General features: G+C 37.4%; 1 protein-coding gene across 1 annotated transcript in view; it reads left to right on the forward strand.

Moving 5' to 3' along the window:
• The window catches only part of LOC118557976, a 62,822-nt gene extending 55,296 nt beyond the window's left edge, over nt 1-7,526 (forward strand). The window contains exons 17-28 of the mRNA XM_036128515.1: nt 745-779; nt 865-899; nt 1,126-1,172; nt 2,861-2,895; nt 2,981-3,015; nt 3,241-3,287; nt 4,975-5,009; nt 5,095-5,129; nt 5,356-5,402; nt 7,093-7,127; nt 7,213-7,247; nt 7,473-7,526. Of these exons, the coding sequence (XP_035984408.1) occupies nt 745-779; nt 865-899; nt 1,126-1,172; nt 2,861-2,895; nt 2,981-3,015; nt 3,241-3,287; nt 4,975-5,009; nt 5,095-5,129; nt 5,356-5,402; nt 7,093-7,127; nt 7,213-7,247; nt 7,473-7,526 (475 nt within the window). The remainder of the gene's footprint in view (nt 1-744; nt 780-864; nt 900-1,125; nt 1,173-2,860; nt 2,896-2,980; nt 3,016-3,240; nt 3,288-4,974; nt 5,010-5,094; nt 5,130-5,355; nt 5,403-7,092; nt 7,128-7,212; nt 7,248-7,472) is intronic.
• Nucleotides 7,527-13,667: the final 6,141 nt, after the last annotated feature.

Below are 13,667 nucleotides of genomic sequence, written 5' to 3' on the forward strand. Positions count from 1 at the left end.
TCATCCACCAGATGCTCTGTACTGACCGTGTAAATAATTCATACTCGCTAGAGGAGAGATTTAGAAATGTAATATTTCAGCAATCAACTGTTTCATATGGAGAATAAAACAACAATTAATGGAAAACAAGATACATTAAATATTCTCAATACAACATATGATTACAATCATGTTCAATAAATTAGAATGTGATTGAAAAGTTGACTAGCTTCAGTAATTCAATTCATTAAGGGAAACACATTACAGAGATTATCACAGACTGATGTTTTAAAGCCTTTTTTCTGGTGCTTGGGATTTTCTTCTCCTCCTCCAGCTAATAAAAAGCCAGAATTTAGGTTTAAAAATTGACATCAGATCAAAAAAAGCTCCAATTCTCATGCAAAAATGGAGGCTTAATGAAAGTTATGTTTAACACAGGTTTAAAGGTCGCTTTTTTTTCAAAAGGTACTTTTAATCTGACAGACGAGCCTCTTTGAAATGTGTGTTTTTATTTATTGAATATGGCTGTTTATCTGACTTTTAAAATATTTTTAGACTTATCTCAGTGATTCAGGACCACAGCAATAATTAAACTGACATCTAGTAGTCAGGCACATAAATATGAAAAGGTTTGTTTACATCTATGAGAGAAAGCAGAAGGGTCAAAGGTTACGCATTAAACAGTAGAGGAGCTAAATGACTGCAGCAGTCCTGCTCTCTTCATGCAGTTTTGTTCAACAAACCTTTTATTTTCTTCTTACCCAGAACTCTGGTTCACCAGAGGATGAGGAGCCTAAAAGGTAATGTTGGTCAACTTCAGCTGCACGTCAGGATCAAGCTTTTCTGAACTAGTTTAACAAGTCTCTGCCTGATATTTGTTTGCAGTGATCCTGAACCAGACAGCGGAGATAATAACCAAGGTATGAACTTTCTCGTTGTTACCTGAACACATCAGAAGATAAACAGAGAATGTCAGTGTTCTCCTGTAATAATGCACATGTTCAGTTTTTAAGTGATAAGTAGATTTAGATTTTCATGCTCTGTCTTAGAACCTATCAGCAGTTTATTGGTCTCCACCCTTTAGAAAATAGAAGCTTAGGTAGAGGAGGATGATATTAACTCAGCTTTTCTTTCCTGTTTGTGAAGGACAAGAAGGAAGCCTTGGAACTGTGGAGGACAATCCATCACTCCAGGTACTGATGGAAAGGAGTTGGAGACTATAAATGGAAACAAACTTTCTTGGGACAGTGCTTGCACACTTTCATATTGGTGAAAATTTACTTTTTAAATAAACTTAAACCTACACCCCTGGACCAGTCCCAACAATCTCTAAAGGACAAAAACTAAAACGCTGCTTGGTCTAGTTAACCTCCTGAACAATCTACAAACTATAACAGAATGCTGAAATTTAGACAGAGAGGAATAGAGGCAAGGCATGGTCGTTGAAGATTAAAATGTATAAAGGACAGATTGTAAGTGATATTTTTATAGCTATGTTCTCATCACATCAAGAAAAAGTCACTCTGAACCTCCACAGCAGCAACATTCAGCGCAGCAACTCAGAATATCTCGTCAAAAATAGAAACTTTTAAGTAGTGAAAGGAGAAATCTAGAGAAAAGTGAGAAAGAATGATGCTTGATGGACTTGCTCAGATGACCACAGTATACTGGCATCTTTATAAAAATTGTTAAATCATGTTTTCTATACATTACTTACTTGGAGGAAGACACAGCAGGCTTCCATAAGCTAACAGAGCAGCTAGCAGAGCAGGGAAGGAAACTCCAACGTCCTTCTCTCCAGATCCCTTCTCCAGTCTCCCTGAAGGTTCCCAAGCAGCTCCAGGGTCCAAAGGAACATTTTAGCTCTCCAGTAAGTTCTGGATGTTTCTCTCAGTAAAACAATCCTGGAAAACCTCCAGAGAATGGAGTCTGTAGGACACCAAAGACACCCAAGCCTTGCTGATTTCTTACATCAGTAATCTACAAAGAGTTGCCAAGATAAACATGTTAAACTGGTGATTAGCATCAATAAGTCCAAAGGTTTATCTTGTGAACAGATAATTAATGTCTCTGAGAATAAACTGGCTGTTCCAGCATTTAGTCAGTTTCACACTGGAGTTTTCTCCAATAGAAACCATCATCCACCAGATGCTCTGTACTGACCGTGTAAATAATTCATACTCGCTAGAGGAGAGATTTAGAAATGTAATATTTCAGCAATCAACTGTTTCATATGGAGAATAAAACAACAATTAATGGAAAACAAGATACATTAAATATTCTCAATACAACATATGATTACAATCATGTTCAATAAATTAGAATGTGATTGAAAAGTTGACTAGCTTCAGTAATTCAATTCATTAAGGGAAACACATTACAGAGATTATCACAGACTGATGTTTTAAAGCCTTTTTTCTGGTGCTTGGGATTTTCTTCTCCTCCTCCAGCTAATAAAAAGCCAGAATTTAGGTTTAAAAATTGACATCAGATCAAAAAAAGCTCCAATTCTCATGCAAAAATGGAGGCTTAATGAAAGTTATGTTTAACACAGGTTTAAAGGTCGCTTTTTTTTCAAAAGGTACTTTTAATCTGACAGACGAGCCTCTTTGAAATGTGTGTTTTTATTTATTGAATATGGCTGTTTATCTGACTTTTAAAATATTTTTAGACTTATCTCAGTGATTCAGGACCACAGCAATAATTAAACTGACATCTAGTAGTCAGGCACATAAATATGAAAAGGTTTGTTTACATCTATGAGAGAAAGCAGAAGGGTCAAAGGTTACGCATTAAACAGTAAAGGAGCTAAATGACTGCAGCAGTCCTGCTCTCTTCATGCAGTTTTGTTCAACAAACCTTTTATTTTCTTCTTACCCAGAACTCTGGTTCACCAGAGGATGAGGAGCCTAAAAGGTAATGTTGGTCAACTTCAGCTGCACGTCAGGATCAACCTTTTCTGAACTAGTTTAACAAGTCTCTGCCTGATATTTGTTTGCAGTGATCCTGAACCAGACAGCGGAGATAATAACCAAGGTATGAACTTTCTCGTTGTTACCTGAACACATCAGAAGATAAACAGAGAATGTCAGTGTTCTCCTGTAATAATGCACATGTTCAGTTTTTAAGTGATAAGTAGATTTAGATTTTCATGCTCTGTCTTAGAACCTATCAGCACTTTATTGGTCTCCACCCTTTAAAAATAGAAGCTTAGGTAGAGGAGGATGATATTAACTCAGCTTTTCTTTCCTGTTTGTGAAGGACAAGAAGGAAGCCTTGGAACTGTGGAGGACAATCTATCACTCCAGGTACTGATGGAAAGGAGTTGGAGACTATAAATGGAAACAAACTTTCTTGGGACAGTGCTTGCACACTTTCATATTGGTGAAAATTTACTTTTTAAATAAACTTAAACCTACACCCCTGGACCAGTCCCAACAATCTCTAAAGGACAGAAACTAAAACGCTGCTTGGTCTAGTTAACCTCCTGAACAATCTACAAACTATAACAGAATGCTGAAATTTAGACAGAGAGGAATAGAGGCAAGGCATGGTCGTTGAAGATTAAAATGTATAAAGGACAGATTGTAAGTGATATTTTTATAGCTATGTTCTCATCACATCAAGAAAAAGTCACTCTAAACCTCCACAGCAGCAACATTCAGCGCAGCAACTCAGAATATCTCGTCAAAAATGGAAACTTAAGAAGTGAAAGGAGAAATCTAGAGAAAGGTGAGAAAGAATGACGCTTGATGGACTTGATCAGATGACCACAGTATACTGGAATCTTTATAAAAATAGTTAAATCATGTTTTCTATACATTACTTACTTGGAGGAACACACAGCAGGCTTCCATAAGCCAACAGAGCAGCTAGCAGAGCAGGGAAGGAAACTCCAACGTCCTTCTCTCCAGATCCCTTCTCCAGTCTCCCTGAAGGTTCCCAAGCAGCTCCAGGGTCCAAAGGAACATTTTAGCTCTCCAGTAATTTCTGGATGTTTCTCTCAGTAAAACAATCCTGGAAAACCTCCAGAGAATGGAGTCTGTAGGACACCAAAGACACCCAAGCCTTGCTGATTTCTTACATCAGTAATCTACAAAGAGTTGCCAAGATAAACATGTTAAACTGGTGATTAGCATCAATAAGTCCAAAGGTTTATCTTGTGAACAGATAATTAATGTCTCTGAGAATAAACTGGCTGTTCCAGCATTTAGTCAGTTTCACACTGGAGTTTTCTCCAATAGAAACCATCATCCACCAGATGCTCTGTACTGACCGTGTAAATAATTCATACTCGCTAGAGGAGAGATTTAGAAATGTAATATTTCAGCAATCAACTGTTTCATATGGAGAATAAAACAACAATTAATGGAAAACAAGATACATTAAATATTCTCAATACAACATATGATTACAATCATGTTCAATAAATTAGAATGTGATTGAAAAGTTGACTAGCTTCAGTAATTCAATTCATTAAGGGAAACACATTACAGAGATTATCACAGACTGATGTTTTAAAGCCTTTTTTCTGGTGCTTGGGATTTTCTTCTCCTCCTCCAGCTAATAAAAAGCCAGAATTTAGGTTTAAAAATTGACATCAGATCAAAAAAAGCTCCAATTCTCATGCAAAAATGGAGGCTTAATGAAAGTTATGTTTAACACAGGTTTAAAGGTCGCTTTTTTTTTCAAAAGGTACTTTTAATCTGACAGACGAGCCTCTTTGAAATGTGTGTTTTTATTTATTGAATATGGCTGTTTATCTGACTTTTAAAATATTTTTAGACTTATCTCAGTGATTCAGGACCACAGCAATAATTAAACTGACATCTAGTAGTCAGGCACATAAATATGAAAAGGTTTGTTTACATCTATGAGAGAAAGCAGAAGGGTCAAAGGTTACGCATTAAACAGTAGAGGAGCTAAATGACTGCAGCAGTCCTGCTCTCTTCATGCAGTTTTGTTCAACAAACCTTTTATTTTCTTCTTACCCAGAACTCTGGTTCACCAGAGGATGAGGAGCCTAAAAGGTAATGTTGGTCAACTTCAGCTGCACGTCAGGATCAACCTTTTCTGAACTAGTTTAACAAGTCTCTGCCTGATATTTGTTTGCAGTGATCCTGAACCAGACAGCGGAGATAATAACCAAGGTATGAACTTTCTCGTTGTTACCTGAACACATCAGAAGATAAACAGAGAATGTCAGTGTTCTCCTGTAATAATGCACATGTTCAGTTTTTAAGTGATAAGTAGATTTAGATTTTCATGCTCTGTCTTAGAACCTATCAGCAGTTTATTGGTCTCCACCCTTTAGAAAATAGAAGCTTAGGTAGAGGAGGATGATATTAACTCAGCTTTTCTTTCCTGTTTGTGAAGGACAAGAAGGAAGCCTTGGAACTGTGGAGGACAATCCATCACTCCAGGTACTGATGGAAAGGAGTTGGAGACTATAAATGGAAACAAACTTTCTTGGGACAGTGCTTGCACACTTTCATATTGGTGAAAATTTACTTTTTAAATAAACTTAAACCTACACCCCTGGACCAGTCCCAACAATCTCTAAAGGACAAAAACTAAAACGCTGCTTGGTCTAGTTAACCTCCTGAACAATCTACAAACTATAACAGAATGCTGAAATTTAGACAGAGAGGAATAGAGGCAAGGCATGGTCGTTGAAGATTAAAATGTATAAAGGACAGATTGTAAGTGATATTTTTATAGCTATGTTCTCATCACATCAAGAAAAAGTCACTCTAAACCTCCACAGCAGCAACATTCAGCGCAGCAACTCAGAATATCTCGTCAAAAATAGAAACTTTTAAGTAGTGAAAGGAGAAATCTAGAGAAAAGTGAGAAAGAATGATGCTTGATGGACTTGCTCAGATGACCACAGTATACTGGCATCTTTATAAAAATTGTTAAATCATGTTTTCTATACATTACTTACTTGGAGGAAGACACAGCAGGCTTCCATAAGCTAACAGAGCAGCTAGCAGAGCAGGGAAGGAAACTCCAACGTCCTTCTCTCCAGATCCCTTCTCCAGTCTCCCTGAAGGTTCCCAAGCAGCTCCAGGGTCCAAAGGAACATTTTAGCTCTCCAGTAAGTTCTGGATGTTTCTCTCAGTAAAACAATCCTGGAAAACCTCCAGAGAATGGAGTCTGTAGGACACCAAAGACACCCAAGCCTTGCTGATTTCTTACATCAGTAATCTACAAAGAGTTGCCAAGATAAACATGTTAAACTGGTGATTAGCATCAATAAGTCCAAAGGTTTATCTTGTGAACAGATAATTAATGTCTCTGAGAATAAACTGGCTGTTCCAGCATTTAGTCAGTTTCACACTGGAGTTTTCTCCAATAGAAACCATCATCCACCAGATGCTCTGTACTGACCGTGTAAATAATTCATACTCGCTAGAGGAGAGATTTAGAAATGTAATATTTCAGCAATCAACTGTTTCATATGGAGAATAAAACAACAATTAATGGAAAACAAGATACATTAAATATTCTCAATACAACATATGATTACAATCATGTTCAATAAATTAGAATGTGATTGAAAAGTTGACTAGCTTCAGTAATTCAATTCATTAAGGGAAACACATTACAGAGATTATCACAGACTGATGTTTTAAAGCCTTTTTTTCTGGTGCTTGGGATTTTCTTCTCCTCCTCCAGCTAATAAAAAGCCAGAATTTAGGTTTAAAAATTGACATCAGATCAAAAAAAGCTCCAATTCTCATGCAAAAATGGAGGCTTAATGAAAGTTATGTTTAACACAGGTTTAAAGGTCGCTTTTTTTTCAAAAGGTACTTTTAATCTGACAGACGAGCCTCTTTGAAATGTGTGTTTTTTATTTATTGAATATGGCTGTTTATCTGACTTTTAAAATATTTTTAGACTTATCTCAGTGATTCAGGACCACAGCAATAATTAAACTGACATCTAGTAGTCAGGCACATAAATATGAAAAGGTTTGTTTACATCTATGAGAGAAAGCAGAAGGGTCAAAGGTTACGCATTAAACAGTAAAGGAGCTAAATGACTGCAGCAGTCCTGCTCTCTTCATGCAGTTTTGTTCAACAAACCTTTTATTTTCTTCTTACCCAGAACTCTGGTTCACCAGAGGATGAGGAGCCTAAAAGGTAATGTTGGTCAACTTCAGCTGCACGTCAGGATCAACCTTTTCTGAACTAGTTTAACAAGTCTCTGCCTGATATTTGTTTGCAGTGATCCTGAACCAGACAGCGGAGATAATAACCAAGGTATGAACTTTCTCGTTGTTACCTGAACACATCAGAAGATAAACAGAGAATGTCAGTGTTCTCCTGTAATAATGCACATGTTCAGTTTTTAAGTGATAAGTAGATTTAGATTTTCATGCTCTGTCTTAGAACCTATCAGCACTTTATTGGCCTTCACCCTTTAAAAATAGAAGCTTAGGTAGAGGAGGATGATATTAACTCAGCTTTTCTTTCCTGTTTGTGAAGGACAAGAAGGAAGCCTTGGAACTGTGGAGGACAATCTATCACTCCAGGTACTGATGGAAAGGAGTTGGAGACTATAAATGGAAACAAACTTTCTTGTGACAGTGCTTGCACACTTTCATATTGGTGAATATTTACTTTTTAAATAAACCTAAACCTACACCCCTGGACGAGTCCCAACAATCTCTAAAGGACAGGAACCAAAACGCTGCTTGGTCTAGTTAACCTCCTGAACAATCTACAAACTATAACAGAATGCTGAAATTTAGACAGAGAGGAATAGAGGCAAGGCATGGTTGTTGAAGATTAAAATGTTTAAAGGACAGATTGTGAGTGATTGATATTTTTATAGCTATGTACTCATCATATCAATAAAAAGTCATTCTAAACCTCCACAGCAACAACACTCAGCACAGCAACTCAGAATATTTAGTCAAAAATAGAAACTTTTAAGTAGTGAAAGGAGACAGAGAAAAGTGAGAAAGAATGACGCTTGATGGCCTTGCTCAGATGACCACAGTATACTGGCATCTTTATAAAAATAGTTAAATCATGTTTTCTATACATTACTTACTTGGAGGAACACACAGCAGGTTTCCATAAGCCAGCAGAGCAGCTAGCAGAGCAGGGAAGGAAACTCCAACATCCTTCTCTCCAGATCTCTTCTCCAGTCTCCCTGAAGGTTTCCAAGCAGTTCCAGGGTCCAAAGGGACATTTTGGTTCTCCAGTAAGTTCTGGATGTTTCTCTCAGTGAGACAATCCTAGAAAACCTCCAGAGGATGGAGTCTGTAGGACACCAAAGACAGCCAAGCCTTGCTGATTTCTTACATCAGTAATCTACAAAGAGTTACCAAGATAAACATGTTAAACTGGTGATTAGCATCAATAAGTCCAAAGGTTTATCTTGTGAACAGATAATTAATGTCTCTGAGAATAAACTGGCTGTTCCAGCATTTAGTCAGTTTCACACTGGATTGTTCTCCAATAGAAACCATCATCCACCAGATTCTCTGTACTGACCGTGTAAATAATTCATACTCACTGGAGGAGAGATTTACAGTGAACACTGGAGATAGGCACCAGCAACCCCCGCGACCCCATGAGGGATTAAGCGGTTTGGAAAATGGATGGATGGATGGATGGTTTAAAGTAACTTTTCACAGTCTGGTCGTCATCTGTTGTAAGGAAATGTTAACTTCAGCAATAAATCAGAGTTATGTTACATTAGATCAGGGATACATCCTGTTAAATTTCATAATTCAACTGGTTCATATGGAGAATAAAAACACAGTCAATGGAAAACAAGCTGTACAGTAAAATCATCATAAACTATATATAATTAAAATAATGTGCAATAGATTAGAATATAATATTTCAAATTATTGAATAAGTCATTTATTTCACTAACTAAATTTATTATGGGGAAAAAAACATATTTATTAACAAAGACTAATGATTTTTTAAAGCCTTTTTTCTGTTAATTAGGTTTTTTCATCTCCAAAAAAACAGCATTTAAGTTTAGAATATCATATCATACCAGAAAATAACATTTTCATGCAGAAATGGAGTTAATGAAAAGTTTTACATCAGTTTAAAGGTACTTTTAATCTGACAAACGAAATGTATAATCTAATTTATTGAATTTGGGTGTATATCCAACTTTTGAAGGATTTTTAAAGTTATCTCAATAATTCAGTATTATATACTGAATATAAACTATATATAGTTTTTGTTTTCATTTTGTTATACTCCAGGGTCATGCCGTATTAGGTTACGGAGGATGATATTAACTCTGTTTTTGTTTCCTGTTTGTGAAGGACCTAACAACAATGATGGAAGAGTGGACGGAAAAATTTACAGCGATTGAGGAGGTAAACACACTGCAGGTTTTCTTAAGTGAAATCATTAATTTCAGGTCTCCACTTAAATGATGGAGTCCTGTAGAAAATCCAAAAATTCCCAAGCCCTACTGATTTCTTACATCAGTAATCTACAAACAGTGTCCAAGATAAACATGGTCAGACTGCCTATGTTCAACCAGTGATTAACATCAATAAATCAAAAGGTTTAGCTTGTGAACAGATCATTTAATATCTCTGAGAATATACTGACTGTTTCAGCATTTAGTCAGTTTCACACTGGATTTCAATTCAGGTGTCAAAAGAAGTTTCTTCTGACACACTGGAGAAACTGTTTACACACTTCCAGCGGGTGTTCTGTACTGACCAGGCAAATAATTCGTACCAACTAAAGGGGAAATTTATAACTGATTTGATAACTGAAGGTTTAAAGTAACTTATGACAGCCTGGTAGTCATCTTTGTAGGGAAATGGTTAACATAAGCAATAAATTAGCCTGATTTTGATCAGATCCTTTGGTAATTTCTGTCATATTTCATCAGTCAACTGGTTCATATGGGAAAAAAAGGCCATAATCAATGGAAAACAGTTAAACAGTAGGTGTAAAGTAAAATCATCTCAAAACATATTTTATTATCTGACTTTGGAGGATTTTTAGATTTATCTCAATAATTTCGGATTGCTTAAACTGACATCAAATGGTTAAATACATGAATATGAAAAGGTTTGGTTACGTCTAAGAGACCTAAAAAATATTTTTGACAAATCAGATGTTTGTCATTCAGTCTTAGAGCAAAGCCTCAATTTGTGTGAAAGGTTATTAACACAGATTCATCCACTTGCCACCTTGCAAAAAAGAGCCTGTTTCTTATAAGAAAAAAAATTGTATTTTGTGTTTGAATGAAGAAAATCCTAATTTGTGATTGTTTTTTCTTCTTAAAGAGATCTCGGAGTGAATTTTTTTGAACAGTAGCAGGACATCTTCCTACAGTCGGTAGGAGACAAGAAGAGACGGGAAAACCTGTGTTCTCATCTCAGAAGCTCAACGAAAGCTAAATATATTGAGATAAAATTTATCAAGCTAAATAATCAAATCTTCTTGTAACCTGTAGTGATTTTTATTTACTGTTTGGTGTTTTTCTAGACTTTTGGGATATTCGGTTTAATATTTTTGACTAAATGAATTATGCTTTCAACATAGAAACGTGTTGTGCTTGTTTAAAGATGTTCTGTAGGCGGTATAAGGAGCTGATACATGGAGTGAAGAGGTCAGATCATCAGCGTAGAAACAAACACAAACCTTGTCAGAAACCTTAGCTTTAAAATAGTAAATTTTAGACTTGATGGACTGATTAGCCCAGCAGTGAAATCCAGCTTTTTTCACCCGAGACCAAAAATAAAAAGCATCTAGCAGAAAGATTTAAAACAGAAACCCATGCCTTTGTTATGACTCAGCTGAATTACTGTAATTCTTTCTACCTTGGAGCGACTAAATCATCACAGCTTCACTTGGTTGCTGCACAGCTTTTAACAGGAGCATGGAGGAGATAATATTTCACTCCAGACCATTTTAAAACCCTGATTTGTTTTCAAGTCTTTAAATGGTATTAACTTTCCCCACGTTTCTGAGCTACAACACCTGCTCTTCATGTGTCGGTCAGATCAGCCGCTGCTGGAGGTACCGAGGACACGGTGAAGCTCGGGGCAGATCGGGCTTTTGCTCTTGAATTATGGACCATTTCGCTGATGCAAACTAAAAAAAAACTAAACCTTTTTAAATCTGTTCTAATGACCGACTTCTTCTCCTTGCATTTAGACCTGGTATAAGTTGTACAAGATAAGCTTTTTATTTCTTTTCTCTGTGGTATTTAGATGTTATCGCCTTTACTTTGATTTTATTTCTACATTTAATCAATTCATTTGGTTTTAAATTCTGTTTCATTCATTTACATTAACCAGTCTTTTTGTTCAGCACTTTGTTCAGTGCTTGCTGTTTTAAGGGCTTTATAAATAAAGTTGGCTCTGCTTTTAATACACACACTTGCAACCAGGGCTCCATCCAAATACCCCTAATATTCACTCCTAGTCTCGGTTCCTTAACTCTACTGTGGAGAGGAAAAGAGCTTGGGAGTGCTGTCCCATACAGTCTTTAACTCCAACGTCATTACATGATGTGAGTCAAATCCGGGCCTAAAGCCTTCCAAAAATTAACTACAGAGAGCGTGCTCTTCTCTGGGGACATTTCCTTAATTTGCGGCAGTGGGCTGTGCCTAATCGTCATGTCACATGAAGAATTGTGGATTCCTTATATCTCGTTAGTGCCAGTAAGGGATATCATGAGGTTCCTATGCTAAATTGAGCCTGTATGCATAAGGAAGCATACAGGTACAGACTCCTTTTCCCACCTCCTTCCTTACTGACTGCACTATTCAGACAGCACTAATCATGGCGTCTGCTGATGCACTTCTGCTTTGGCTAGCAGGGGTGTCAAAGTCCAGTCCTGAAGGGCTGGTGTCCTAAAACTTTTAGAGGTTTCCCTGGTCCCACACACCTGAATCAAATAGCACAATTAGCTCCTCAATTTGCAGTCAGGTTCTTCAGAGTCCTGCTAATTACCTGCTTATTTGACTCAGGCGTGGTGGACCATGGACACATCTAAAAGTCGCAGGACACCGGCCTTTCAGGACTGAACTTTGACACCTGTGGGCTAAAGAGTCCTTTGGTCTGTAAGGGTATTCAGATGGACTCCGTCTCCCTGCACAAACGCCAGCAGCAGAGGCAAGCAGGGTGGAGTCAGCTGAGGGTAACATAAGGTGGAGTGTGATTCTTTCTTTCAGCCTGCTGGCTGTGATTGTTCTGAACAGAAATGTACAAGCTCATAATGATCTACACTTGAGAGAAGTAATTTGTCTTCTGTTTCATATCAACTCTGACACCAATCTGAATAAAGACTGTCTACCTGTGACTGGACTGACTGAGTGAATTTATTCTTTGTTTCAATCGCTTTAAGCCTGCCTTTAAACTCAGAAGGATTTAATTTATTTTGCCAGAAGGAAAAATTAAGCCATGAACAGATGTTAATGTCAAATTGCAAACACCTGAAGGCTCCACCTTTTAGCAGAATGATGGCTGAATGCATGAATGCTTTACTGGAGCTACAGAAAGTAGTAACACGTGGAACCTCATTTCTAACATTCCTAAAGAACTGAGCTCAGCATCCTGATCCACTATTCAAGTCAGGATTACCTCGGCGTTTTCACTGAAACAGACAAAGGGTCATGTTTTATATTTGAATGAAGGCTTGTTGCTCTAGAGAGATACAGAGAGAAACTCCATAAAACTTCCCCAAAGATTACTTTCAAGCAGACTAAATGTGTTTATTAGTTTAGACACTGAGTAGAGTCACCTGAAAAAAAGCTAAAAAACTTTTTTTATAGAGACAATATCTGTATGCCAGTGGTTTCTGATCAAGTCCAGATCAGAAACCAGTGGCAAAAAAGTCTTGATAGCCCCCACCCACTTCATTCATGTAGGAGACACAGCCTACGGGACTGGACACAAAGACTGAAGACCGATTCTATCCCTATAGTCTTTGGCTTTTTTCGGGAAGGAGTGGGGGCACTAGTGGCATTTATTTAACAGAAGGCTTACAGTTAATGAGGTTGAAAGAGGGAGGACATGTAGTAAAGGTCAATGACCCGGGACTCGAGGCTTCTGAACATAGCCCACATGCTCTAACCGTCCGGCACCACAGCACTGAGTTGTTGGCTTTTTAAAGTAAGAATATATGAATACCTCATTCACTCCAGGAGTGAATGCTGCTTGTCGAGACTTTGATGCAATCAACTGGTTCCCTTATATAGGACATTTTTTGACCAATCTGTATAATCTGATTGAACTTGACCTTGTAAAGTGCCTTGAGTTGACATGTTTCATGATTTGGCGCTATATAAATAAAATTGAATTGAATCAATCCCAGATGGGTGACAGGACAGCTGGGCCAGCAAATCATGAAGTTTCAGCTGCACAGCATCATGGAAATCAAACATGGCCTCTGCCCATAACACCCACTGAATGTTTACTTACACAGTATAAGTATATGATTTACTGCAGAGAATGGAGTGCAAAGTCAGTCACCATGGAAATTACAGATAAACGGACTCTGGAGACACAGAGTCTGACATGCTTAGATTGGACAGAATGACTGATTAGGGGAAGACATGTCAGCTAGGTCATGTCTGCATTATAGTATGATCTTCTCCACCAATGTGATGAAGGGAACACTGATATCATACTGGGCACGCTCCTGAATGGGTGTACACAATGGGTCCTACTTAAT

Source organism: Fundulus heteroclitus, chromosome 24 (genome assembly GCF_011125445.2).
Source record: "Fundulus heteroclitus isolate FHET01 chromosome 24, MU-UCD_Fhet_4.1, whole genome shotgun sequence".
Classification (NCBI taxonomy): Eukaryota; Metazoa; Chordata; class Actinopteri; order Cyprinodontiformes; family Fundulidae; genus Fundulus; species Fundulus heteroclitus.